Source organism: Aspergillus alliaceus (assembly GCF_009176365.1).
Source record: "Aspergillus alliaceus strain CBS 536.65 unplaced genomic scaffold BDW43scaffold_1, whole genome shotgun sequence".
Lineage (NCBI taxonomy): Eukaryota > Fungi > Ascomycota > Eurotiomycetes > Eurotiales > Aspergillaceae > Aspergillus > Aspergillus alliaceus.
This window is the reverse complement of record NW_022474684.1, coordinates 496,212-524,109: the sequence shown is the minus strand read 5'-3', so window position 1 is coordinate 524,109 and position 27,898 is coordinate 496,212. Positions and strand designations below refer to the sequence as shown.

The window sequence follows — 27,898 nt, the reverse complement described above, 5'->3', positions numbered from 1 at the left end:
ACAAAAGCAAACAGTGAGAGTCCAAACCATGCGTCACTCATATTGCACAAATTGATATCATCAAAAATAAACAAACTCATAATCTATCCGCCGCGGAAATTAAACTATATATACACTTCTGCTGGAGTGCGTTCTTTTATCTATAAACAAAAGGAGGTAAATGTAGTGGTTGCCAGGGCTGTCGGGCATACCCTGGCCCACATTGAATGGTAGAAATGGACATAAGGAGCGCCTATTGGAGGTAGGAGGAGAGGCACACCCTAGACGTCATACCAGAAACCCAGATAGCCTTCTATTGAGTTCGCCAAATCAATTCTAAGATTTGGTCTCCCTTCTCGGGATCGCGATGGACGTACCATTGCCGTACTTTGTTGCCGTCGAGAACAGAGTCTTCGAGCAGGTAGCTGAACTTGTCCCAGTCTTTCCCGCGCAAAGGACCGAACTCGTGCAGGTATGACTCGTGTACTGCACCATTTTGACCCTCCCATGTAAGCTCCATGGTCTTGTCGCTCGGGTCGATCTCCTGGCTGTACTTCATTATCGAGAAGCCGTTCGTCAAAATCCAGCCGTCTGCGAACTTCCACTGCCGTAGAAGACAGCTATCGCCACAGAGCTCGCTAACAACACTCAGTTTAGCCATATCCATATGGAACCACGATTTCCAATGATGTACAGAAAGCGGTGGTTGCCGTCCTGACTCAAAGAATCCTGAAACGTCGCCCTGAACGTCAAGTTGCCGCAGCCGGTGATTGACGGTCAAGCGCGTAAACGTATGCTGGTAAATGCACAGAGATATCCTCCGGTCGCCGGTGTGGTCTGTATCCAGACAGGCATCGAAGATCTCGGGCTTGCTGATTTCCTCCACGAGAGGTCGAGATAGAAAGACGCCTGCGCCTCCAAATCCCATCAATCCGAACACGCCGATCTGCGGAATTGACTCCGAAAGACCACCGACATACATAGGTTGAGTATCATCATATTCCCCAAGAGCCTTCACTAGTTCCGACATAGACAAGAAAAATGTATCATCGTCAATGATGCAGGACCACCGTGTCTGCGGCCGCATATGCTTGCCTAAATGCGAGACCAAAGTGAAGTAGCGGCGCTGGTACTCTTCGTCATTTTCCGTAATATACAGATTGATCCCGAGCGAATCAGCCTTAGCCTGAACCTCATATGTTCTCTTCTCCTCATCCGGTTCGATGAGAGCAAAGATGCGAGTTTTGGTGTAGCCAGCCCAATGAGCGAATGCATCCAACGAGTCATTCAACCGTGCCAGGGTTGTCGCAACGCCAAAGTCAATGTGCGATGCATCCGCGTGTCTTGGGGGCTGAAGAACCTGTACAGTCACAGGCTCTGGAATCATACAATCGTCCTGCACTTGCTGTACGGGGAGGTTATCGGGGCTATTCGGTAGTTTCGGAGACTTCGGCTCGAATAAGGGCGTCTGGAAATTTTGCCTCATGGGTAGGACGTTGTTGGAGGATGGAACAGCGATCACTTCTCGGCGCGTATACTGTGATAATTTATGGACATCGAGACGCCGAAGGACATCAAAGTCCGGCTCGCATTGAACACTTGAGGTTATTGTAATGTTGGAGACGGTATCGGCAGCAGGCTGCTCGTAGTTGATCTGAGGCCAGAGGAAGAACGCAAAAGCGCTCACCAAACAGAGAGTGACTGTAAATCGCATTATCTTCTTCTTCCATATCCGTGAGGCCCCCATTGCGGGGGGCTTCTCCCCAATCTTCGCCAGCATTGGGAATTGTAGATGTGAATTGCTAAACCGGAGAATAAAATAAAAGTTGGGTGCTGCACTAGCCAAGCATGAGCATCTCGATCATCCAACACCGCACCGGAGATAGGATGAATGAGACGAGCGGTAACGAGCGAAGGTGAAGGGAAGGGGGAAAGAAAGTAGTATACAATAGGAAGAACAAAACCAGGAACAAAGAGAAAACGCTCGAAACAGGTTATTAAGGTGAGTACGGGGTCGGGATGACGGCAACGGGAGCAATGATGGTCATATCAAGACTAACCGAGCCGATAGTTAGAATATTAAAAAGGAAGCAGATTGGGCGTTTAAGAGGCGAACGCGGTAAAGATCCAGCTGATCAACGGAGCCCTGGACCTTGGATTTTAACAGCCAGCGCGTCCCTCGCCCTGGTTTTCGGCTTTGGGGGGAGGGAGGGGGGAAAAGCAAAAAGAAGGACTGGCGACGAAAGCAATCATTGTAGGCGGAGAAGGCCCAGACGATCGACCATGGGACTGGCCACTCTGGGTCCTCTGGAGAGGAAAAATGGAGATCGAGCTCCATCGCCATCGAATGAGATGGCGTCCCTGGGTCAGGACAGCACCTGCCTCATGGAGCCGTGAGCCAGCAACAGTTTTTTCACAGGGGGAAGATCGGCCGTGGATCCCAAATAGGAGATTTTTGTTGGTTTAGGACTTCGGTCAGTGGCGCTGAAGCACCTCGTAGTTAGAGAATCACAGGACCTTTTTTGATATTATTACTCTTGCGCAATGGACAACGCCTTAACCGCGCAAATTTGATCGGATGCCGAGACAACATCTGTTCGGGGGCTTGCACTCCGCGCTGAATCTGGTCCCTCGCCAAGAGCCAACAGCGTAGATAGGATGGGAAGTAAACCCAACTCGTCGCAAACGGAGACGCGCGGGAGACATTCCTGATCCCCTGGGAAGGGCCCACGGGACGATGACGACGGCTGCAGGCCAATCGCTTGGCATCATTTCCTTTTCTGCCACTTTGGGAATTATCATACTATACGGATGGGTCATTGACTTTTTTTTTTCGTCTTTTTGATCTTTCCTTCTTATAAAGTTGCATATAATGACATGGATTTCCTCACTAAACGTGTATATGCGTAGGTTATAAATAGATCATCATCTAAGTCCCATATGCTTCATCCGAATTAGGAACCACCTGGTTTTTGCGGATTATATAATCTTGGCGCCGTTTCATGTGGCTCAATTGAGGAGCTACTAACGTGATTTGTGGCTCAAGAAAAGATGGTCAAGGGGGAAAGGATTTGGAACTTCTCAGTAACTCAATTCGAAAAATATCATTGTTTGGGTTACCTGCATTGCAAAGGACCCGCGAACATACCACATTATTGACTTGAATGTTCACAAAATTGGGGAGTCGAACGTCTAGACTCAGACCTGTCTAAGGGTCTGGCATGTTCTAGCCAGTGCCTCAAATTGACGGCAGTAAGGTTCCATGCAAAGCCACTCAAACCTTGCAGGGTGTGACACATGATGATTAACTTTCTGCACAAAAGGGGAGAGATGAGATTCTATACATAGAATACACTATCAAGCCACGGTGTGGTCTCTGGAGGAAGCAGATGGTCTGTGGTCGATCAAATGCAATTGAACGAGAGGGAGAGCCCTGGGATATCTATGCCATATTACAGAACACTATGCTTTCGTAGTTTAAAATGATCCAGACCCTAAGTGCCAATTATGTGGTGTTAGCTATAGAGTGCACCCTAAGGATCATGAGCAATAGCCAGGACTACGGCGAGCCAAACATCACTTGGTGCAGAATTCCCCAATGGGGTAATCTCTCACTTCCGCACAGATATTCCACATCGGAGCATTTGGAGAACAAGCACAGTCAACCCGCACCCCATACAAGCCCCAGCTCAATTTATGGGACCGCCTGTCAATCAAGTCTTTAGCCCCAACTGAATCCGTGCCCGTCCCGGGCTTCTTCCCGTTCGACAGATATCAATAACCATCTCTCTCGCCATGGCTACCCAATCGCTAAGTTCCTTGTTGCAGCGCACATCGATCGACGATCACGAGGAAGTCCTCCGCTCGTCCAACGCAGCTTTGGCTAAGTCGAAATCGGACATCCAGGCGCAGCATGTGAAGGTAGTGGCATTGCTGAAGCTTGACCGCTATGAGGACGCCCTGCGTGTATTCGAAGAAGGAGGTGATACTCTGAAGCAGAGGGCTGCTTTGGAATACGCATATACTCTATACAAGACCGGGAACCTGGACGAGGCGATCGATGTGGCTTCGCAGATCGCTAATGATAGAGGTGCTCGCCATTTGGAGGCTCAAGCCGTACGTCGTTGCCATTTTATCTTTGACCGCACGTCGCCGCAGAAGACCGCTTCTAACCACCTGGCCTTCTAGAGCTACCGCGCTGAGCAATTCCGCCGCACAGCTGACCTTTATGAAGATCTGACTAAAGACGAGATCACTCTTGCAAATGAAGGGAACGATCTGCGGATTAACGCCTGGGCTGTAGATGCACAGCTACAGTGGAAAGGATACCCCGACTATGTCCGCCATAACAGACCCACGAGAGATGACTTGGAGGCGTTTGAGACCGTCTATAATGCTGCCTGTCTAAGCATCGCGAAGGGAGAGTTCGGTCAAGGAGAAATGTTGCTTAAGCGGGCGAAAGGTTTGAATGGGTTAAATTCGCTATGAAGACGTGCACTAACCTCAGTTGCGCAGAGCTATGTCGGACGTCGGAGGACCTTACACCTGAAGATAAGGCCGCGGAGCTGCTCCCAATTGCTGTGCAGCAGCTCTATGTTTTGATCCGCCTAGGAAAATCGGAGGAAGCAGAGTCGATACTCGAGGAGATTTCCGTCAACGAGTATGCTCATCGCATTGAGTCACCTATTGCCATTAAAGCTAACGGTTGCGCAGTATCCCCGAGCTCTCTACAAAGAGAGTCGCCGTGAACAATATCACACTTGTCCGCGATACTACGACCAATCCCTTCGCTCTCTACAAATCCTTACATGCGACCCCCGTCTCTACCAACAATGATCGGCTTTTCAACCACCAGGATAACATCGTGACCGGTAATGTCCACTCGGCAGACCTTCTCGTCCAGAAGTATGACGGTATCATCCGATCAACATCGAAGGCACTCTCACAGGCACCTTGTCCCTCCGCTAAACCCAGTGTAAACCTCTTATCTGTCTACAATGCTGCTGCCCATGCACGTGGCCAAACTGGCACACCAGCACTGAAGGCGATACTACCCGCAATCGAAAGACGGCCAAAGGACATCGGACTAGTCCTCACAGCCGTGCAGCTCTACGTGGCCGAAGGCAATACTACTTCCGCAATCACCACACTTGAAAAATCCCTCCAGCTCCTCGAAGAATCCATCTCCGAACAAGACAAGGAGGTCCGCTTCAACCCCGGACTGCTAGGTATCCTTGTTGCGCTCTACAAACTCGAAGGCCGAAGAGTCCAGATCCGATCGGAGCTTGCCAAAGCCGCAGACTACTGGCGGGGACACGCCGAGGCGCCTTCTTCACTTCTTCGCGCGGCCGCCGAGTCTTTACTGCACTCATCAGATCGCTCGAACCTTACGGCTGCCGGTGATTTGTTCAAGGCTCTTTACCAAGAGGACAGAAATGATCGTTTCGCTATAGCCGGCTACGTCGCTTCTCAGGCAACCCTAGACTATACGAAGATTGAGTCCCAGGTGGACAGTCTCCCTTCAATCGATGAGTTGATCTCGGGTGTCGACGTAGACGCCCTTGAGTCGGCCGGTGTATCCCCTCCTTCATCTGCAGCTGCTGCCGCCGCTGCCGCTATCGCTGGAGCAAGAAAGAGAACATCTAGCGATAGGCATGGCCACGCAACGAAGCGACTGAGAAAGTCTCGCCTTCCCAAGGATTATGACCCTAACAAGACGCCTGACCCAGAGCGCTGGTTGCCTCTACGTGACCGTTCCAGCTACAAGCCCAAGGGCCGGAAAGGCAAGCAGCGGGCCGCCGAACGGACGCAGGGAGGTGTCGTTAATGAAAAAGCGGAAGAGTCACCTGCACCTGCAGCTCAACGGCAGAAGTCTCAAGGCGGAGGAGGCACCAACAAGAAAAAGAAGAAGGGAAAGCGGTGAATTCATTATGAACACTTGTGCAAAACAGGCCGTGGCTTGCATTCTAAATCAAATGCCAGGAAGTGGTCTTGTTCAACATTAGAGTTGATCTCCCCTATGAAATACAGAATCAATCTCGATATATCCAACCAATTTGCCTGTATACCTCCATAACACCCACCCTTCGGCTATTATAATAGTCATAAGTAGGAATACATAGACGATAACAAATAAGGGTTTCACCAGATGAATTCACCAGCAGACTCATCCAAATCACCCAAGACAACTTAGCCAAGAGGAGTTCTAATCGTGCCGCACTGCCGGTCATACTGCTCGAAAATCGTCTGAAACAGTTTGACATCTTGTAAAGAATCTTTAGCGGTTGTCTGGGCAGGCTGCCCGTTAGTCAAGTACGCATGCAGCGCCTTGAGCTCGGCGGCGTATGCGTCCTCCCAGCTACTAACGCTCTCTGTCTTTTTCAGCTCACCCTTGTCATCGGCTGTTTCTACAACCACACGCAATGGCTCCCCCAGGGCATATGGCAAATCATAATGCATGCTAACGGTCTTGGTGTTTCCATAGAGCGCTAGGTGTGCGTCACATCGAGGTACGGAATCGGTTCCTGTCTCGTATATCAGAGTAAACGGATGATGGCCCCGGCTAACACTGCCATTGTAATGAAATACAGCCGAATAGAAGGGCTCGTTCACTGTGATGTTAGAAATGGCGTCAGGGTAACCTAGCGTATCGCGCATCAAGCCTAAGTCATGGCACCCCAGAGATGCCAGGAATCGACACAAGGAGAGGCGCTCTGCAGTCAATTCTTCGCCCTGGAAAATTTCCCGGAGAAGGCAATGACGCAGTCGCTCACCATGCTGCTCGTTGAGGGACAACCCGTTTGATATACTGCCGCTCTTAGCCAGGTGTTTGTTTTTCGGCGTAGTAGCTGTGTGCGCCGAGTGTGGCCCTGCAATATTCCGACATCGAGCATAATAAATCCGATCCAGACTAGCGGCTTCCTTCTTGAAGTTCTCGAAACAGGGAGCATGCCGACGTGCAGAGGCCACAAAGACTTTCGCCTGGTTCGGAGCCCGTTTCTCGGCCTCAATTATACGCCTTGCGCTCGGGATACTCAGGCTGACAGGCGTTTCCACCATCACATGCTTACCCGCTTCCAGAGCTGCAATGGTATAAATTTCATGGTATTCATTTGGCATGAAGTTCACGACAAGGTCGACGGCAGGGTCATGTAAAACATCATCTGGATTGGAGACAATTTTAGGCAAGTAGTCGTCGATGCCGTCTTGCGGGCATAGCTGGGAGGAGTCGTAAAGAACAGCGACGTAATAGGATTCATGAAGAGCTCGGAGGGCAGGGAGATAGAGGTTTCTGATGGCTTGGCCACCGTCTGTGAGGATTCCAACTCGCAGGATTGTTTGTGTCATCCCGACTCGGTCAACTAAAACAGTGCTGTGTTAGAGGCAAGTAACGAAGGGGCGGAGTCTAGGTTAGAGAAGGAGCACAAAGCATAATACTCACACCACACACCGCGTAGGAAACATACGATTGAGAGCGTGCGACTCAAGTAATCAAAAGAGCAGAAATGCCCGTGAGAAAAGAACCGGAGGTATTCATTCTTCGATAAGACAACTCCTCAAATGGTGTTTGCCAAGTATGTCTGGTGCAAGGGATATTGAGACCTAGGAATGGGACGCGAGCGGAAGTACAAAGAGGTCACAGGCGAACAGGGCACATCGCTCTTTCCTTTCTTCATTCTTATGAATTCAGATCTCGCCGTCTTCGATTATGCCGATGTAATTTAATTTCTTAGAAAGTGACATCAGTGGCTACATAGGTTGGTTTGGAAAAGGCGATGGGAGGTTCCAAGCTTGGGGCTTTTCTGCTCTAGTTTCGTTGGTACAGTTCATCTGATGCAGAACATGTTTTGTTTTTCCTCCCCTAGGGATGAATTTCACTGGGCTTCTGGTCATCGGTCATACCCCCGTTTCTGTGAACATTCAAATAGGCATATCACGAGATAAGTCTATTGTAACTGTCCCCATAAGCGATCATAACGAACCCATGTTTATTGGATACGAGGTGAAGGACCCCATCAACCAATGGAACGCTTCGTTCGCAATGTGGTCAAAGCTGAATGAGGTAAGAAACCAATAGACACGAGGTTACACATGAAGTCAAGGTATGTGACATGTTGATCCTCAGGAGATGCGGGACCGGATGATTTGACCAGGGATGCTCCAAGGGTGGTACTTGTATTGATTTGATCTCCAATCCATGGACTAGGAAGTGACTAATTAGGTATAGCTCCATCACTTGATCATCACTTGACCTGACCTCAACTGTGATGTCACAATGGTCCAAGAAGGATATACAGGTTTACTGATCATTCCAATTTCAAGCCATCATTTCTCAATTGGATCGGATAGGCTTCCATTAGGCGGAACCCAGCTCAGCCTTATAGATGGATCCATAGCCTTCCTTGACTGCATAGTATTCATAGGTGGGGTATATAGTGGAATTAATTAATTAATCAAATGTTGGATACACGTTCGTTCCATGGAAACTCTTTCTGAAGCTGAGTGTCTAAAGTTAGCTACTGAAGAACATTTTTGTAGCTCATTATATATACATTTCTCTTTATTTAAACGAAGAGCTTGGTGGATTGATGAAAATATAGACATGTATGTACAGTAAGTATATCGATCATAACCCCTAGGAACTGTGTAGTAACTCCTCATGGGCGTTAGTGGCAAGCGCCTAGGGCTTACCTTGCCTTTAGGTACGTACCTTAGTAGTAGTCTTGAGGAAGCCTTTCCATTATTCAGGGACTGAAAATAACCGATCTTCGTATTTTCCATAAAACGACCACAGCTGAAAAATAAAAAGCGGGTCTCATGACGCCGAACCCAATCGTCATCATGGGTCCCTCATTTATTATTATTTACCACTTTCTCCTCAGTTACGCAATCTGTCACCCTCACGATTGTTTCTTGACTTTCCTATCTGTACTTTGGTTTTAGATTATTATTTCATTTCTCCGACAGTCAGCCTTAAGACAGTTCTCAGTCACCATGGGCGTAAGTCATTGTTCTTTCCAAATTTCTAAGCCCCGCGGTTCCTGCCCCGCGGGGTGAAAAAACCAAGCCACGAAAACCGCATTCTTCATACCCAATAAGCTAATATGCGCATATTGCTTGCTTCTAGTTTGCTTCTAAGATTGCCGGCAGTCAAAACCCGCAGAATATGAGTAGCAACAATCCGGGCGCATATGGAGGAGCACCTCCCACAGGCTACACGGGCGGTCCTCCTGCAGCGCTGCAGCCTGGTGCTGGTGCTCCTAGTGGATACAATGTGAGTGCGCCCGCTAATAATAGCTAAAGTAGCAGCCAAGCTACGCTATTTCCAGTTTACTGCTGCCCTATGCCCATACCTTAAACCTATGCTGCCCCTCATTACCACCAGAAATGATCCCCTTGACCACATTTTCTCGAGTCACTGCTGATGGTCGTTGCGCACCGTAACAGCCGCCGCAACAGCAACAGAACCAATATCAGGCTTACCCAGGTTCTCCTGCTCCATCCGGCAACTCGGTAAGCTAATTTTGTTTGCTTCTGGTTTGCTTTTGATTTTCAATTTCTGCCTTACTTGTTCGTGTCGCCACCTCCACACTCTATCTTTCGTTGAGTGAAGGAGATTTCTTCCCGTTCCTCTCGACTTATATCGGCTGTGCACGCCTTGGAGCTTTCCTTGAATTATTTTTCCTTCTGTTCTTCTGTCCACTTGGACGCTCCCATACAACAATGTCGGGACCATATTATAACCAACAAGGATATCCTCCACAGCTGCGCCCTGGTTCGGCCTCTCCCTATCCAGGTTCCCCGCCGCCGCTCCAACAGTACCAGGCGTACGCTCCTTCAGTCCCTCCAAACAAGCCAGCTCCCTCACCGTCTCCGGTGTCTCCAACTTATTCTGGCTTTCCTCATCCCTCTCAATCCCCTGCGCCCCACAGCTATTCTCCAGCGCCCTACAGTTCCGCTCCACCGCCGCCACAGGGATACCCTCAGGCTCCTCCTTATGGATCAGATCCCTATGGGCCACCTCAAGGCTATGGACAACCCCAAGGCTACGGACAACCTCAGGGATATGGACAACCTCAGGGATATGGAAGGCCTCCTCCGCCCTCCCCACATGGCCCGTCGTATAGGTCGGCGCCCGGACCACAGTATCCTCAGCCATCATCTCATGTACATAGTCATCCCACATACCTCCCCTTGCTGCATCCTTCTATGATTCTACTTTTAAAAATATGTCAACTAAGTATGTTCTTTGGTCAAGAAAGTGAACTAACTGAATGAACTACTAGGGGCCAGGGTATCCTCAGCAAAATGCACCCTATCCCGGTGCCCCCCCGCGCCCTCCACAGCAAGGAACACCTGGACCATCCGGACCCCAAGGTGTTCCCTATGGTCCCCCGGGAGGCGCTCCTGCTCCTCGAGCAACCGAACAGCAGGTAGCTGCCTATCGCCAGCTTTTGATTGGAACCATCCAGGAGAAAAACCTCCAAAACTTCTATCCCCCAGAGAAGTTGAACGCAGTCGTCCAAAGTCTGGCTAACGATGCACCAGCTAAAATTAACAAAATAGTCCATGAATGGGCCGTGCCATCGGAGGTGGCCACAGATATCATCAAACTGTCCTTGTTCGATGTTATTCTTTACGTGGATGACAGCGGGTCCATCGAGTTTGAGGAGAGGGGAGTGAGAAAGGAACAACTGAGGCAGATCATTGGCATTGTTGCGACCGCTGCGTCCACCTTCGATCAAGACGGGATCTCAGTCCGATTTATGAACTCTATGGAAGTAGGCGATGGCATCCGCAATGTGGACGATGTCAACATGTTGGTCTCACGCGTCCGCTTCCAGGGTCTGACGCCACTGGGAACGGGTTTGAAGAATAAGGTTCTAGACCCAATGGTCGTGGGACCCGCCAGAGCAGGCCGCTTACAGAAGCCCGTATTGGTCATCACCATTACAGATGGGCAGCCAGCCGGAGAGCCTCTCGACTCTGTAGCTAATTCGATTCGCTATGCTGTTGAAGAGGTATCGCGGACTCCTTTCGGACGAGGCGCTGTTTCTTTCCAATTCTCGCAAGTGGGCAATGATTCCAAGGCACGTGATTTCCTTTCTAGTCTGGATGAAGATCCGAACATTGGAGGGTTGATCGACTGCACTTCTAGTAAGTTTATAATATTTATACTAGCCTACTGAACTGTATGCTAACACTGCTGGTAGATTTCGAGGTTGAACAAGACGAGATGTCCCGTGCCGTCCCACCTGTGTATTTGACTCGAGAACTCTGGGTACGTAGGCACTACACCATTCAAAACCGAAAGGCGTTGTATACTAATAACTTTTAGTGCGCCAAATTAATGCTTGGTGCTATCGATTCCTCATACGATACCAAGGACGAGAAGGCCGCTGGCCGTCCTGGTGGTGCTGCTGGTCCTCCTCCTGGGCCTCCCGGACCTCCCCCACCTGGCCAGTACGGTGGCTACAACCAGACGCCCGGCTATGGCCAGCCAGGAAACCCTAACCAACCTGCGTCAGCCAGCCCATATGGACCTGGGCCAGGATATGGCCAAGCACCTTATCCGCCTAGCCAAGGACAGCCCCCAGCACCTGGCTATGGACAGCCTCCGTCATACGGCGGGCATGGATCTCCTGCTCCTGGAGGATATGGACAACCCCCGGCCGGTGCTACGAGAGGCTTTCCTCCACCCCAGAGTCCTTACGGATATGCTCCCCCTCCGCCCCGACGGTACTAGATGAAGGAACGGGAGTAACGCACGACGGAAAGGAGGGTTCTCCGAAATGCAGAACACCTGGTTGTATCCATTATGATCATGACTTTCTTGTTTGATTCCTCGACGCTTAAACCAAATTGGCTTAAAAGCTACTGGAGTGGTGGAATTGGTCAATGGTCAAGAATAGAGCATGCGTTGATATTGTCTTTCTGCTGCGCGCGCAATGCCTGTATTTGAATTAGGACTTATGCCATCCGGTTATCCCGATTACGAATAGTTGATGAGACACATTACTGGGCAAGAATGGAGATTCATCTCTCTTTTTTCCCTTTCTTTCTTTTTTCTTTAAAAAAAAAATTGTTGAGGTCGAGATATGTTTGTTGAGGGTCGATATTTGTTCCTGCCCGTTGAAATGACGTCAATAGAGATCGACTAGTACATAGGCCCATCCGTACACGTGACCTCGTGTTGTTCCCATAATGTATGTATGTACGGAATACATACTCTGTAGTGCAAGGTAGACTATTCCTTCTTGGATCTATTTTTCCAGGCGTTAACAACCTAAGGAAAATAGGGGAAGTTTGATTGTCAGCCTGATGTGGTCCCAGAGAACCTTCAGTCGCCCTGATACAGTGACAAGGTTCTATTACTTCAGGTTGCGCCCCGCTTGGTTGGTTCCTGGTTCCTTGGAATCCTTGCCACCACCCACGTCTTATCCACAGGGCTGCGTAAATTCCACACCTGTGGATGGCCAACCTGTTAGGCATGAACTCTCGAACCGTAGGATTCAACTTCCGGGGACCTGACCCCGTGGGTTTGATTGAATTTGTGGGAGGTTATCTGGAAATGGATGGAAGATATCCCGCCACTGAACCCTGGGATGTATGACAGGACAACCAAGTAACATGTACACTAATTACTATACTTAGGAGAGGCTGTGCATTGTACCATCGTGAGACATTTATTTTTCCTTTCTTTGGGCCAAAAGAAAAGAAAATGAGAAAAGTTTGCAATCTCTTTCAGTAAGTGGTGGCTGCAAATGTTTATTAATTCCGTCAAAGTGAAGAAATATGCAAGTTGGAAAGGGTGATGCATCCTAACTTCAGAGGAAGCGTTTTCCGTCTTACAAGAAATGATTGTTTTCCGGAGGGAACCCCGATCTCTTGACGTCGCACGGGGATTTGATTGACGGCAGAATTGTCATTCACCGTATTAAGTTTGCCATGCTTGCGTTGACTTGCGTGGCCCCTTCTCCAAGCCACCGTGACTGGACGGCGGGTAATTTAAGGTCATCCTGTTCAGTTTCCCCACTGAACCCCATCGAATATTTGTGGAAGGCCATCTAGGTAACATCGCTTAGTTGACTAGTGGGAGGGTCGCCTTTGACCGTTGCAGGGACTAAATTATGGGGGGAAGGAAAGTTTTTTTTTTCTTTTTTCTTCTTCATTCTTCTTCTTCTTCGGTTCATTTCGTTCTCATATTGCGGGCATGAACGAGTGTTCAAAATTTAGTCATACATTCAGCAGATGCAAAAATTAGAGTACATACATACAATAAATACAATAAGGAAAATCTGGCTAGTTCGATTCAAGTGGCGGTTGCTCTATTTTCGGGCATCTTACCGCATTCGGAACCGCCCACTTAGGTCTCCAAACTCAACCAGACTCACTATTGCAGAAGGCCTCGACCAGGTCGCCGCCTGCGGACGGCGGTAGGTGTCAACTTTCGCTCGTTCGCGGCGTTCTATGCGCCATCTCATTACGGTCTCTTCAAGTTCTGGTTTACTTGTTCGTGCCCATGTCTCTTATTTTGGTTAATTGTTGATTGTTGACCACACAGTCTCCCCCACAGTCGTTTTCTCTCCAACGAGCGGGTTTCGTGTCTTTTGTTGCAGTAACGGACTGTCGCTATCGCTTCAATAAACTGCATTACTCATTTTTCCCGCCTCGGTGCAGATTAAAGCTTGCGTCTATCTATCGTTGGAAGTACAAAGTGCTATCGCTTACAACCGTCTCCGGACGCTGTGCTTAGATCTTTTCTCCTCGCCCGCTCGAGTGAAGAATGAACCAGGACTATTCGTTTAGTCCCCGCCGATACGCCGCTTGATTGCCATTACTTTCTTTCACATTGGGAATATATAAGGAGGCGGAGGCGCTATACACAGCCATCGCAGTCACTGGACGGACCAAATTTATACACAATCTAGCCGTAAGGCTCTTGAGGGAGGATCGTTCTCGCTATGCCCAACCAGGATGCGAGGGCCGACACAAATCAGGACGCGCCAATGGCGACGTCTGGTGAACCTAGTATAACGGTGGAGGAAGTACCTGAACAGTATTCTAACTCGGGAGCACCGCTTCCGAGAAGCCATTCCGTCAATGTTCCATCGCGGCATAGTATCAGTCAAGAACGGCCGTCCATGACCCCTGCACGAACTCTTTCGGATTCTGGACGGAGGAATTCCCATCAGCCCCGTGTTGTTCGCTTCTCAGCCGACCTCGAGCGACCCGTTGTGGAAGAACCCCAAGATTGTAATCATAGTAGGAGGCCAAACTCTAGGGGTTTGACCATCGATACTAGCATTACTCGTCAGGGTCGTCTGTCTATTAGTTCCCCAGATCATAGACCAATTTCCCCTCTTTCCCCACACTCCGCACACTCCGCGCTGTCACCCTCGCCGCCGCAGAGCCCAGACTTAGGTCGCTCGCGATCGCGCAATCGCGGGTATTCCCTTCGACGGACTATTTTTGCGAAGAACATTGTCACTGCGACCTCCCCGGGGGCTGTCTCGCCCAATGACATTGAATTGGGTCAGCCTGTGAACCTCCAACGAGAGACTCTCACGGGAAATGAACGGAGTCAGCAGAAATCGAGCGACGACGAAGGGCAAGGTGCTCCTAAGATGGATGGTCAATCTCAGCGCAATTCGACAGAAGATGAAAAACAAGAGGTAATTGTAACTCAGACCTCGGCACCTGAACATAGTCCTGTTCATAGAGACGATACTTCGACAGCATATTTTTCCTCCGACCTTTCGGAAGGCCTCAAGGAAAGTAGGCACATGTCTACTACGATCTCATACGAGAAATGGCTAAAGAGACGGGCCACCATTGCGACATTCAAAGCCCGGTATGATGAAATTATGGAATCACTTCGCAAGACAATCCTTCGAATCAAAGATATTCCTCCAAGCAAGGATGGCCGTCACATCGATCTTGATCCCACTAGGACAGAGGATTTGGTCGATGAGAGGACCGGAAAACCCTACTGTGGAAATTGGATCCGATCTAGTCGTTACAGTCTTTGGAGCTTTTTCCCTCGACAACTTTTCGCGCAATTTACCAAACTGGCGAACTTTTACTTCCTTGTGGTAGCGATCTTGCAGATGATACCTGGTTTGAGTACGACAGGTTCCTTCACCACTTTGGTCCCGCTGTTGATATTTGTGGGGATCTCTATGGGAAAAGAAGGGTTCGACGATTGGCGTCGCTATCGCTTGGATAAAGAAGAGAACAATCGCCATGTGTCCGTTTTACGTCCAGGTGCTGGGATAATGGCGCAAAATTCCTCCAGTGACAGCATCTCCATAGCCAGTGATGCTCAAGATTGGACGTTAGTGAAGTGGAAAGACATCAAAGTTGGAAATATTGTCAAACTAGAGCGTGATCAGCCTGTACCAGCAGATATGGTTTTGCTCCACGCAGACGGACCTAACGGCGTCGCTTACATCGAGACCATGGCCTTGGATGGTGAGACAAATCTCAAAAACAAGCAGCCCTGTCAGCCGGTCGCGAAGGTGTGTGCGACAGTCGATGGTATTTGCAGCAATTCTATGCACTTTGCTGTCGAGGATCCCAATATTGACCTCTATAAGTTCGATGGTAATGTGACGGTTGCCGCTGGTGAAAAAATGCCCCTGACCAATAACGAGGTTGTCTACCGTGGTAGCATCATGCGTAACACCGAGCGGGCCATCGGTATGGTCATATACACCGGTGAAGAGTGCAAAATTCGAATGAACGCGAACAAAAACCCTCGAATCAAGTCTCCTGCACTCCAGGCCCGTGTCAACCGGGTAGTGATGCTGATTGTTCTCTTGGTGGTTGTGCTGGCAGTGGCCTGTACTGTTGCGTATATGTATTGGTCAGATGATGTTGAGCAGAACTCTTGGTACCTTCAGAAGGCAAATGTGTCCTACGGTCCAATTTTCACCTCTTTCTTGATTATGTTCAATACCATGATTCCTATTTCACTCTATGTGAGCATGGAAATTGTCAAAGTCGCCCAAATGCTGATGTTGAACGCTGATATCGACATGTACGACCCGGAGACTGACACTCCAATTGAGGCACGGACTTCCACTATCAACGAGGAACTAGGACAGGTCAGCTACATTTTCTCCGACAAAACCGGCACTTTAACGAACAACTCAATGCGCTTCCGCAAGATGAGTGTCGCTGGTACTGCGTGGTATCATGACTCCGACCTGCGTGAAGAGGCCGCTAAAGAGGGAGGCCGAGAAAAGCTCATCCACAAAAAGCGGAGTTTTAAAGGCAAAAAGGCCATGGTTCGCAAGTCCAACGTGTCAGAGGCCAGATCTTTTCTCGCTAGGCCTAGCCTGGCTGCTGACGGGACACGGAAAACCGGCCGACCGGCGCTCGACTATCGTACTGCTGATATGCTCAAGTATATCCAACGCAAGCCTTACACCGTGTTTGCGCGCAAAGCCAAATTGTTCATCTTGGCCATGGCCTTGTGTCACACGTGCATCCCGGAAAGCGATGAGCTTGGGAATATCTCCTTCCAGGCGGCATCACCCGATGAATTGGCGTTAGTCATGGCTGCCCAAGAACTCGGATATCTCGTCACAGACCGACAGGCAAATACTTTAACGGTCCGGACATACCCTAATGGGTCTAGTGAGCCGGCCACTGAAGAGGTCTACGAAGTTCTAGATGTGATAGAATTCTCAAGCAGTCGTAAGCGGATGTCGGTTGTGGTGCGAATGCCTGATCAGCGAATCTGCTTGTTTTGTAAAGGTGCGGACAGCATCGTGATGCAGCTGCTCAAGCGAGCAGCCCTTGCGCAAGAGAAGGCGGTCGAGATTGAAAGGCGTGCTAGCAAACGCAAGGCGGCCGAAGCAAGTGAATACATCAGGCGAAACAGCGAGTATCAGACTCGCAATAGTGGGGTGCGGACAAGCTTAGGTCGGCCTAGCATGACGCACAGACGCTCTAGCGTTTCCGGGCAGCATATTTCAACACTGCGGGCAAGTATCGATGTATGGCTTCGTGACAGAGAGACAGATGGCGGTATCTTAAATCGAGCGAACGATGCCGAGTATTACAGCCCGCGCCCTTCGGCTCAGATAGGACGGCCGTCTACTACCCTGTCGGACTCGGGAAGCTCAGTCAATGAGGATGAGGAGGAAGACTTGGTAGAGGAAGCTCTGGTGGTCAACGAGGCAAGTGTTTTCGAGAGGTGTTTCCAGCACTTGAATGACTTCGCCACTGAAGGGTTACGAACTCTGTTATACGGTCACCGTTTCCTTGACGAAGCTTCGTACAACAGTTGGAAGGCAGCCTATCGTGAAGCATGCACAAGTCTTGTGGATAGACAGGAGAAGATCGAGAAAGTCGGTGAGCAGCTTGAACAGCAGCTTGAGTTAACGGGTGCAACGGCCATCGAGGACAAGTTGCAGAAGGGCGTGCCTGAAGCTATTGACAAGCTCCGACGAGCTAACATCAAGTTATGGATGTTAACGGGTGACAAACGCGAGACAGCAATCAACGTGGGCCATTCATGTCGTTTAGTGAAGGATTACTCGACCCTTGTTATCCTCGACCAAGAGACTGGCGAGGTTGAACGATCTATTGTGAAATTAACCTTGGACCTCACTCAAGGCACAGTAGCACACTCGGTAGTTGTGGTTGACGGGCAAACGCTGGCGATGATTGAAGCAGACGAGACTCTGAGAGTACGATTCTTCAAGCTTGCCATCCTTGCCGATTCGGTGATTTGCTGTCGTGCCAGTCCCAAGCAGAAAGCCTTCCTTGTGAAGTCAATCCGGAAGCAGGTGAAGGATTCTATCACTCTTGCGATTGGTGATGGTGCCAACGACATTGCTATGATCCAGGAAGCTCATGTTGGCATCGGTATTACGGGCAAGGAAGGTCTGCAGGCGGCACGCATTTCGGACTACTCGATTGCTCAATTCCGGTTCTTGTTAAAATTGCTCCTTGTCCACGGGCGGTGGAACTACATGCGAGCCTGCAAGTATACTTTGGGTACGTTCTGGAAAGAAATGTTATTCTACCTGACTCAGGCGCTTTATCAGCGCTGGAATGGCTATACTGGCACCAGCTTGTACGAACCGTGGAGTTTGAGTATGTTCAACACTCTTTTCACATCCTTGGCTGTCATCTTCTTGGGTATTTTCACAAAGGATTTAGCAGCATCTACTCTCCTGGCTGTGCCGGAACTGTACACCAAAGGCCAGCAACATGGCGGCTTCAACATCAAGCTATATCTGGGCTGGACATTTATGGCCACGTGCGAGGCGATGATAGTCTACTTTACTATGTTTGGTCTTTGGGCCAATGTGCTGTTCACCCACACCGGAAGCGATATCTTCTCATCTGGGCTTCTCACATACACGGCATGCGTAATCATCATCAACACCAAGTTGCAGGCGCTGGAGGTTCACAACAAGACATATCTATCGCTCGCGGTGTTCATTATTTCGGTGGGTGGCTGGTTCGTGTGGGACATGATTCTGTCCCGTCAATACAACATCAGTGCGGGAGATGGTATTTACCATGTGCCCGGCAATTTCATTTTCCAGTCAGGCCATGATCTGGCTTTCTGGGCGGTCTTGCTCCTCACGGTTGTGGCCGTCATCATATTTGAGATCACGGTTAGTGCGGTGCGGGCCATCCTTTTTCCCACAGATGTGGATATTTTCCAGGAGTATGAGCAGGATCTGGAGATCCGGAAGAGATTCGAGGAAGCCGCGGCATCGGAGCTGCAGCAGGGTTGGGATCACGGCTCCAAAAAATCCAGCCTTGAGTTGGCCCGCGAAGTGGAAATGGAAGCCCGAGAGAAACAGGTACAGGAGCTGCTCTCCCGGCCGAGAGTGATGACCAAGACAGGATCTGGTCAGAGGGACACGGAGACAGAAGTAGAACTGGTCGCTTATAGCAGCAGCGCTAACCACGCTGTCGACCACCCGAATCACACGATAGATGATGACGTGATGAATCCCCGTCGACGGTCCCTTGAGATTCATGAATTATTTACGAAGGGCTTCGGAGCGATCCGGAAGGGACACTTGTAGTGATCCTCTTCAATTTACTTTGTTGCTGGGTGCAAAGTGTGTCCTGTTAAAAAAAAAAAATTTTCCTTCTCTTTCTTTTACAAAGCGTGATGGCGTTTGGAAGTGGATACCCCCTTTGGACAGTCACTCATTTCTTTTGACTTAAATGTTACATCGTGTTCATTATCGGCTGGTGAGGAAATATTTATATACGCATTACCCCGATGTATAATAGAACGAAAACCACCTCAGCGTGTCCATATCAAAATCCCCCTAGTAGGAGAATAGCGCAGAATAGTCCACCGAATAGCGTAGTGGATACTATAGAAGCTGGATAGGAGAAGACACCAGAGTAATCTTGTCCCTAGGCCCTCGACTACTAATTGATAAGTCGCCAGGGTTATAATTAGGAGCAAACAATAGGAAATGCACTGGTACAGCACAACCCATTATCTGAATCTAAGCGATAATTTTATTTTCCTTCTTTCCGTTACCAAAGAGGAAAAGAACATGGAGTAATACTCAATAAAAACAAAAACCCGTCAATGCTACAGCAACGAAAAAATATAAAAATAAAAATAAAAAACCTCTCCAAACCCCAGCCACTATTTGAACTAGATGGGGCCACGATCTTCCTCGGGGAAGGTGGGAAAAACGATCGTGTCGAATACGGAGTATGTTAACTCTCTTCTTTTTTTATTTGAAATTCGGCAGTCGGCAGCGGCGTGCAAGGTAAGGTAAATCCAGATATTGATTAGTTCCCTGTGCAGAAATATGTAGTATGTACGGGCGTGGAATGGATCTTGATTCGGACTAAGCCGATGCCGAATGATGCGTTGCGTTGCGTTGCCTTAGCTTAGGTTAGCATCCATAGGCTTCCCCCCTTCCCTTCCAAGAGTCCTTTGGTCAGTCACCCTCAAACGGGTACCTACAGTTTCTTTTTTCCCTGCAGACTTGAAACAATAGTTGGGTTGTTTAAATGATCGGAAGGATGATTGACTAGGGTATCTGTGGTGCGAGGATGCAAGGATGGTGTGGTTTTGGTTATTTCTTTTTTTTTTTTAATACAACCATATATTCATTCTTTGTTCTTTTAGCTGTTGCTTCTAACAGGTGGTGTGTGTGTGTGTGTGTGTGTGTGGACAGAGAGTAGTATGTACTACTTACTAGTTAGTCGGTAGTACTAGTGCTCCTCTACTACCACTTTACTTGGTCCTAATTGTCCAGTGTAACTAGTCGGAGGTTAAGTTTAACTAGTTTTCCTCTCTCCATTGATCGATAGACACCTCTCTTGTTCTTTAAGGGAAAAAAACCCCTTATTTTAGTTTAGAGGGACGACGGTAAGTCTTAGTCAGGGACTTTTGGGGGAGGATTTTCAGTGGCTGAGTGGGAGTGCAGCCAATGGAAGCGAAGGGATAGGGCGCACGGATCATGGGTTTTGGTGGGGGGTTGCTTTTGCTATCTTCTACTAGTACAGTACTTAGGAGGAGGCTTTGCTTGGAGGCTGCAGGATGGTGTTATTTGAGGATTATTGAGGAATTCCTTGCATATGTATGTATGAATATTTATACGTGGATAGACGTGTGTATGTATGGTAGTTGATGTGGGAAGGAAGGGTATAGGCCGTGGTTTATATAGTGTGTTAAAGTGGAAGTTGAATTCTTGGTTACACTCTCGGCTGGACTTTTTTAAGTACTACTGGTTGGTTGAGCATGGTTGGAATTCATTGGAGGCTTCTAGTCAGGTACACGAGTTGTTGTCCCCACCCCCTGGCGCTGTCATGTCAAATCATCCAATCAGTATTACGAGAAATGGCGGGTACCTGAATTGAATCATGGAACAGGCTGGTCAACCGGCATAGGCGGAACCTTTGGTTCAACTTGAAAAAAGAAGCATCAAGAGAAAGGAGAGATGGGAAAAAAAAGTAAAAAAATATTAGGAACCAGAAAAAATATCACAGGATAGATAAGAGAGAGAGAGAGAAAATGAAAACATATTAATAGTAAATCTCACCACCACTCTTAACCGAAACGGGTAGGTTAGTCTTTTGGCACTACACCAGTCAAGTCCGGTGGAACTCCTATTGAGGGGGTGGGAGGGGAAAGGATCGCACCTCTTTTCGCACCCTTTTGTATTTTTCCCCTCCCCCGAAGAACCTGTGAATCGATTTGAGGCTGGAATGGTTCGGCTCTATAGTGGTAGGGTCGTCTTGGCTTTTTGATCGTAGGGCAAAATCTTGTAAATCTGTAACAGTAGTATCGTCATAACTACCGTTCACTCGGCAGAAGTGTAGATTGGATTGGCGTTGGTGTAATTGCTCCACTATCGCGGTTTTCTGAAACCCTCTTTTGCTTCGTGGATCGCTTCAAGGATGGACCGGTCCAGGTCGTTTACCTTTCCGGTTTTATTTTCCGCTTTATATTTTCATTCCATACGTTTTTTTCTTTTTCTTTTTTCTTTTTTTTTGTTTGTTTGTTTGGTACTCTCGGTTCTGCACTTCTCTGGATTGGGTTCTGAGTTCAGGGAGTGGAATAGGGTTGTGGTATTGGTCCAGGGTCCTTCCTTCGAACGTGGTCGCCGTTATCCGTAACGGTCAACCTGTTTTGGGACTATGTTGATAGAGGTACGACTAAAGTACTACTAGTAGATACCTATTTGTCCGGCGTACGGAAGACGGAGTACATATGCAGCTGTACTATCTTTGGACACGAGTTCCATCTCCGAAAGGAAACAATACGATTTTGACAAAAAAAATCCTTGAGGCAAGTTTCGAATGGAAGAGGGGGGGGAGAAGGAAACATCTCTGACAGAGACCTTACAGAGAGGAGCAGGTACGTACATCCCAACCCACCATTGGATAGCTGAACTTGAGAAACAGCATTGGGCAGCAGAATCCGATGCAGGGGCCGAAAAAAAAATAACAGGGTGGTTTGTTATTTTCTTATTTCATTTTTCTTTTTCCCTTCCCTACTACAACGTTGTTTGTTTTCTTTTCTTGCCATATTCAATTTTCCGCACCTAGATAAATATCTAGAGGTGTTCGTAATCTATAATAAATGATGCTATACGGAATGATCTCAAGGTTTGAGCTCATCTAGCCCCAGGATACATTCAGAGACAGAAGGGAGGGAAAAAAAAAAAAAAGAAGAAACGAGGCCCCACGGAGAGACTTCAGGAACCGCCGATGCCAAAACAGCTAGCGCTAACTTGTCCACACTAGACCAGTTAGAGCATTCCCCATCTCCTGACCAAGACCTGACTCTCACCAACCAACATCCGTCCTCCACCCGTTTGTCTCTCTCTCTTCCTCTTCCTCTTCCTTTCCTTTCCTTCTCTTCTCTTCTCTCTTTTCTTCCCCATCGACCATCTTTCTATCGTTCATTTCCTTTCCTTTTCACTCTTTTGTTTCTTCACTTCTTACATTCTTTACTTTCATCCCCATTCGGTCCCTGTGGTCGATCGTTCCACTCTTTTAACGATCGACTTCACTCAGCTCTTCGCTTGCTTCCCTCCGGACGGTGAAATAGCCCCCCTCCGATTTATCATCGCGATATCGAGTCGAGACTCATGCGTTTTGATTAAACCGCCACGCTTGCGAAAGACCCTATACACGTTTTACCATATAAGCTGCCTAGGTCAGCTGTTTATCTTTTCACCCATTTGATTACGTTGACGCTTCTGCGACGCGCTCATATATTCCCTCGTGCCTGTGGCCTGGAATCCTACCCTATTCCAGCCCCAGCACTTCCATTCGTTTGAATCATATCTCTCTCTCGTGCTTGACGCAGCTTGAGAGAACTGGACATCCCCTTCGACTGTCGGCCGGATCGTCACATCGCCCTCTCATTTCTTTTCGCTCTCCCTTCTCTCAATTGGTCGATTCTCTTTTCTCACCTCCATTCTATCTTGTCTTCGGTCCATCTCTGCAAACCATGTCTTCGAGAGACACCCCTGACCCGTCGGCTATGTCGACTACCCCTACCACCACGGCACCAACCACCGCCTCACCTTCATCGGCCGCATCGACACCGTCTCCGTCTGCATCCAGCGCCACTACGGCACCGTCTTCCGCGGCCCGTCGGCCTCAACGGAAGAGTACTTTGACTCAGCAGCAGAAGAACAATAAGCGTCAACGGGCGACTCAGGATCAGCTGGTTACCCTGGAGTTGGAGTTCAACAAGAATCCCACCCCCACGGCAGCCACGCGCGAAAGAATCGCCCAGGAGATCAATATGACTGAACGATCTGTTCAGATTTGGTTCCAAAACAGGTACGTCGCGTAGTTCTTCCCTTTCACCAAATGGCCGTGTTGCTGACTATCACGTCCAGACGCGCAAAGATAAAGATGCTCGCGAAAAAGAGCATTGAAACCGGCGAGGGCTGTGATTCGATACCAGAGTCTATGCGTCAGTATCTCGCCATGCAATTCGACCCCAGCAAGCCTGGCGCAAGAGACCCATTTGGCCGCACTTGTGGCTATGGAACCAACGGCGCGTACCCGAGCGAGTCCACTCCTTCTGGAAAAGTCGTGATCCATCACTTTACCTGCCGATCATTGACCATCGGTAGCTGGCGACGCATTGGGCAGAATGCGATGGACTTGGTCGTCTTCTACTCCCCCGAAAAAGCCTGCATGACTTACTACATCAACAATGATTCTGCAGGTTACAAGATCGAATACCCTTTCTCTTACATCAAGAATATTACTTTAGAATCGGGTGACCAAGCACCACAGCCGAACGGCGCTCCCCCGAGGCCCGGTGGTCTAGTAGTGGAATTAAACCGGCCGCCGCTTTTCTACATGGATTCCTCCAACTCCGGAGGTTTCTACCAGTGCGGCGACTTTACGGAAGACCAGCAGGCTAGTCAGATTTTGGTGCATCATCTCGGGGGTCATCCAAAGGTTCTCAGCGTGCAGCTCGCCAAATTAGTATCGTTGGAGTCATTCCAGAACCGGTTAGCATACGGCAACTTCGCTGTGAACGCGCCCATGTCTCCCCCCTTTATCCAGCGCCCTGCTTCACAGCCAAACCAATTCGCCCCTGCATTCATGAATATGATCCCGGAAAGCCAGTCTCATTTGAACCTTCAGGTTCCTCGCGGACATAGGCGCCAGCGCAGCCGCTCTGTTCCAGTGGCTGTCGACTTTTCCGCTTTGCAGACGCCTATCGCCACGTACAACATGCCACAGACCCCCGTCCATTTCAACCACGCGGCCTCGAACATCTTTGCTCCAGTCCCTCAATCGACGCATCCATTGGCGGCAAACCTCCGGATCGACACCTCGGCCGCTTTCGGGTTCGATCCCCGAGCTCATCCCATGTCTGCGACGACGGCAACCGCCTCGCCGTCCGATTTCGCTAGCCCCGGGCTTTTCTCCACCGGCGGCCATGGAGATTCAACTCCTGTCGCCACCACGATGGGAACTCCCTTCAACTTGCCTTTCGTCTCCCCGCAAGTTGATTCGTCCAACCTCGGAGCACAGTCTGCTTCCCCTTACTCTACTGTTAGTCATCACGCGGATCCCATGATCGCGGACCATTCGCCTCCGCTATCGACCATGCACGCGACGCAGGAGATGTATAGTATGAACAATGAGCATCAGCCTAATTTCACGGAAGATGGCATGTCAATGAATGGCATGTATCCCAAGCCTAACATGAACTTTACTGTCCCCACTTCCATGGGCCTTGAGGGAAACACCTTTGATCTGCCCATGCAGACCTTGTCCGGTCACACCTCGCCGGGTGTTCAGGGCAACTACCAAATGACGTCTATGGAAAATGTCGATCCGAATGCATTCACCCCTGGATCTTGAATCTTGTACACTTATTCTTCTCCGTTCTATTCGAACGGCTCCTGCTGGTCTTCACTTCTATCTTATGCCACGTCCAAGTATCACTTGGCAGGATGGCAATTTTCTTTGATAGGCTTGGCTCTTTTGCCCAGCCTCTTCACATCGCTTTCCAAACGATTGGATGATGTTGTATCCATTGGAGATACCCAAGTTTGACCAGTTATTTTCACGTCCCTCTTCGAAGGGCTTGGCGAGACCGAAAAAGCATCAGTCTCCCCTATTTACATTGACGAGGATATATCTTTTCTTTTCTTCTGATATGCTCTCAGCGTTATGCTTCTCTTCTCCGGTTTTGTTTCTCTCCTTTTTTTTTTTTTGAGTGTGTGTTAATACACTTCTCTTGGGGCTGGACCTTTCCCATTTTACCAGGCATGTTGCACCAGCGATCCTCGCCGGGCGATCTTTTTTTTTTCTTTTTTTGCCTTTCACTTCTCGCAATTCTTCTTCAACTCCCCTCGACCTTTTTCTTTTCTTTTCTTTTTGACCTTATATACCTAGTCGGGGCCTTTTAACGTGGTTATGCCAGAAAGTCGCACAATTGGCGAGATTGTTTGAATTCTCATTTGATTGGTGCTTTTGGGTTGGTGGGATTAGGGTTGTTTGCATATTCCCTTTGTCATGGTCGTTTGCCTGTCATTGCTTCTGTCACTGATTTGGTCTTTTGTCAGTTTGTTGACATCTTCTTGGCAGTCATGCCGACTGTCCAAGTGATTTTTGTTCTTATATCAGCGAAGCTGTGAAATTCTTCGCCTGGATACTCCCAAGATCTTTAACAATGTGAACCAGCATCTAAGACAGACCATTTTTCCATCTCTAACATGTCGTAAGTACTAAGTGTAGTCATACGCGTATAAGACAAGCTATATCTATCGTACATGGGTATTTGGAAGTCTATAAAAAAATATACGGTGCAGAAAGCTATTGACTGTCCCAACCCCGGGGTGAAGGGGCCTTCAAGCCTTTGGACTCCCTCAAGTATCTCTCCACCCAAACCTCCATCTTTTCCAGAAGATTCATTCCGGGCCTTACGTCCTTGGGGTCAACTCCCTCCGTCACCCCATCCCGACACCAGACGCTCCACGACCCCATCCGCGCCGCCATCAACACATCCGTCCCAAGCCGGTCTCCAACGACAGCAATCTCATTCGCACCCTTTACCACCCCGCGCTCCCGAAACCACTCTAATACCTCATCCCCACAGAACGGCTTCTTCTCACTCCCCTCCGGCAACCGAAACACGGGAATCTGCAACCCAGACAGCCGCTCCTCCAGCTCCCGCACCTCGTCATCATAGCGCGGATGCGAACCAGCCCGATTGGACACAATCAGGATCGAATCCGGGTGCTGATCACGGTTGAAGGGAGAGGTGTGTGACGTGCGGAGAGCGTGCAGCTTATCGAGGATCTGTGGTGGGAATGTCGTGGTTTGGGGGTGACACAGGGTGTTGTCTTTGTCGAGGACAAGAGCGCGGATTGTGGGCGATTTAGATTTGGAGCCATCTGGGGATTGGAGATTGAGATTTGCGGCGAGTAAGGGACCGACTTGTTCGGGGAGGTGGGTTATCGTTGGGATTGTGAGATGGGGGAGGAATTGGGAGGGGTTTTTGAGGAGCGTTCGGACGGCTAGATTGAAGGCGCGGATGTTGCTGTTTGGTGGGGAGGGCATTTTTGTGGGTATTTTGTTCTTCTTTTTATTATTTTGTTCCCCTTCTATGTAGTTTTCTTATGAATTATATGGTTGATGTTGATGTTGGGGAAGAAGCTCCGTTAGCTTATTTGTTGGCTGGGCGGAGCAGAGCCGCAAAACTCTCCGCCGGCGACGTTCCAATTCTATCCTACCTTCAGGCCCGCTTCAGCTCTGTTTCTTCCACTGTTTGCGCTAGACGAGGGATAATTAATCTCGGGAATTTTCTATCGGTATTAAAGGATTGGAGTTTATCCGCACCTTTGTTTTATTCTCCCTCTCGCTGAGGATCCCCCGAATCCTACAAAATGGGCAAATTGACCAGCACGATCGGTATCCCGATCAAGCTTCTTAACGAAGCCCAGGTTAGTCTTTTGAGCTTCATTGACGCGCTATTGTTTCTCTTTTAGCTCGCCTTGGGCAGTTTAGCTAACGCGCGGTGTCCACAGGGCCACGTCGTCACCCTGGAAATCACCTCCGGCGTCGTGTATCGAGGCAAACTTCTCGAGGGTTTGTCGCTCTAGATAACCATCAAATTAGGCCAAGATTTACTGACTTCGCCAAACAGCCGAAGATAACATGAACGTTCAGCTGAAGGATATTACGGTCACTGCTCGGGATGGTCGCGTATCGCACTTGGATCAGGTTTACATTCGTGGAAGCCACGTGAGGTTCTTCATCGTTCCGGACATGCTGCGGTATGCTCTTTACACCTATCTCTTTCGCTCTTGTCCCCTTTTTTTCCTTATCGCCTTTTGACTTTTAACCTTGGATGCTGACCGAACGTGAAACAGAAACGCCCCCATGTTTCGCTCAAGAGGCCAGCGCGGCCGCGGTGTCGGTCTCGCACGTGGTAAGGCCACCGTGCAGCGTGCCCGGGGCCAAAGGAGGGGTTAAAAAAACGAAAAGCTCATATCTCACATTAATGGCGTTTCATATTTGCTTTTTCTCTCTCTCTCTCGTGTTCATGTCTACCTTTTACATTGGGGTTTCCTGAAAATCGATTCCTATCTTCTACCAGAGGATTCTTATACCCGCCCGTGTTGTGGGGGAACTTTCTATCTTTACTGTCTTTTTGAATCGTGGGTTGATTGAATGGGTCTGGAAGGAATGATGGATGGGTTTGTTTGTAGATTTAATTGAATTCATATGGGTGATAAAGATAAATTCATTGATATATGAATGTGACGCGAAGAACTAATAGTAGTAAAGCCAAAGCCATAAATTGTAAATTTATACCCAGATACATTAACTCCTCTCAAGGTCACTCACTTACCTTAATTCCTATGTAAAAACCAATCTATGATATATATAAGTAAATTAACGACCCCTAATATAT

General features: G+C 48.8%; 9 protein-coding genes across 9 annotated transcripts; 6 read left to right on the top strand and 3 right to left on the bottom strand.

The window, feature by feature from the left end:
• Nucleotides 1-252: 252 nt before the first annotated feature.
• Nucleotides 253-2,026, bottom strand: BDW43DRAFT_5138 (glycosyltransferase family 31 protein). Its single transcript, XM_032050166.1, has one exon. The coding sequence runs from the start codon at nt 1,757-1,759 to the stop codon at nt 293-295; it is 1,467 nt and encodes a 488-aa protein (XP_031906291.1). The 5' UTR covers nt 1,760-2,026; the 3' UTR covers nt 253-292.
• Nucleotides 1,879-2,455, top strand: BDW43DRAFT_5110 (uncharacterized protein). Its single transcript, XM_032050161.1, has one exon. The coding sequence runs from the start codon at nt 1,999-2,001 to the stop codon at nt 2,374-2,376; it is 378 nt and encodes a 125-aa protein (XP_031906290.1). The 5' UTR covers nt 1,879-1,998; the 3' UTR covers nt 2,377-2,455.
• Nucleotides 2,456-3,472: 1,017 nt separating this feature from the next.
• Nucleotides 3,473-6,009, top strand: BDW43DRAFT_258121 (signal recognition particle subunit SRP72). The gene is made up of 4 exons (XM_032039948.1): nt 3,473-4,095; nt 4,168-4,441; nt 4,495-4,639; nt 4,693-6,009. Exons 1-4 carry the CDS (start codon nt 3,775-3,777, stop codon nt 5,900-5,902), a joined length of 1,950 nt encoding a protein of 649 aa, XP_031906289.1. The 5' UTR covers nt 3,473-3,774; the 3' UTR covers nt 5,903-6,009.
• Nucleotides 6,010-6,035: 26 nt separating this feature from the next.
• BDW43DRAFT_5057 (Gfo/Idh/MocA family protein) lies at nt 6,036-7,586 on the bottom strand. Its single transcript, XM_032050157.1, has one exon. The coding sequence runs from the start codon at nt 7,324-7,326 to the stop codon at nt 6,169-6,171; it is 1,158 nt and encodes a 385-aa protein (XP_031906288.1). The 5' UTR covers nt 7,327-7,586; the 3' UTR covers nt 6,036-6,168.
• Nucleotides 7,587-8,845: 1,259 nt separating this feature from the next.
• Nucleotides 8,846-12,208, top strand: rfeF (putative transcription factor RfeF). The gene is made up of 6 exons (XM_032039947.1): nt 8,846-8,979; nt 9,107-9,253; nt 9,427-9,492; nt 10,266-11,136; nt 11,193-11,260; nt 11,318-12,208. Exons 1-6 carry the CDS (start codon nt 8,974-8,976, stop codon nt 11,723-11,725), a joined length of 1,566 nt encoding a protein of 521 aa, XP_031906287.1. The 5' UTR covers nt 8,846-8,973; the 3' UTR covers nt 11,726-12,208.
• Nucleotides 12,209-13,681: 1,473 nt separating this feature from the next.
• BDW43DRAFT_4969 (aminophospholipid-translocating P4-type ATPase DNF3) lies at nt 13,682-19,279 on the top strand. The gene has a single exon (XM_032050148.1). The coding sequence runs from the start codon at nt 13,944-13,946 to the stop codon at nt 19,038-19,040; it is 5,097 nt and encodes a 1,698-aa protein (XP_031906286.1). The 5' UTR covers nt 13,682-13,943; the 3' UTR covers nt 19,041-19,279.
• A 3,672-nt stretch (nt 19,280-22,951) lies between these two features.
• On the top strand, nt 22,952-24,837 carry BDW43DRAFT_305229 (homeobox domain-containing protein; the record flags this gene model as incomplete). The annotated part of the gene is made up of 2 exons (XM_032045758.1): nt 22,952-23,289; nt 23,349-24,837. The coding sequence occupies 2 exons, from the start codon at nt 22,952-22,954 to the stop codon at nt 24,835-24,837; spliced, it is 1,827 nt and encodes a 608-aa protein (XP_031906285.1).
• Nucleotides 24,838-25,692: 855 nt separating this feature from the next.
• BDW43DRAFT_4951 (phosphatidylglycerophosphatase) lies at nt 25,693-26,642 on the bottom strand. The gene has a single exon (XM_032050147.1). It carries the CDS (start codon nt 26,539-26,541, stop codon nt 25,795-25,797), a length of 747 nt encoding a protein of 248 aa, XP_031906284.1. The 5' UTR covers nt 26,542-26,642; the 3' UTR covers nt 25,693-25,794.
• A 9-nt stretch (nt 26,643-26,651) lies between these two features.
• BDW43DRAFT_258098 (putative small nuclear ribonucleoprotein SmD3) lies at nt 26,652-27,747 on the top strand. Its single transcript, XM_032039946.1, has 4 exons — nt 26,652-26,924; nt 27,009-27,069; nt 27,128-27,257; nt 27,354-27,747. The coding sequence occupies exons 1-4, from the start codon at nt 26,868-26,870 to the stop codon at nt 27,454-27,456; spliced, it is 351 nt and encodes a 116-aa protein (XP_031906283.1). The 5' UTR covers nt 26,652-26,867; the 3' UTR covers nt 27,457-27,747.
• Nucleotides 27,748-27,898: the final 151 nt, after the last annotated feature.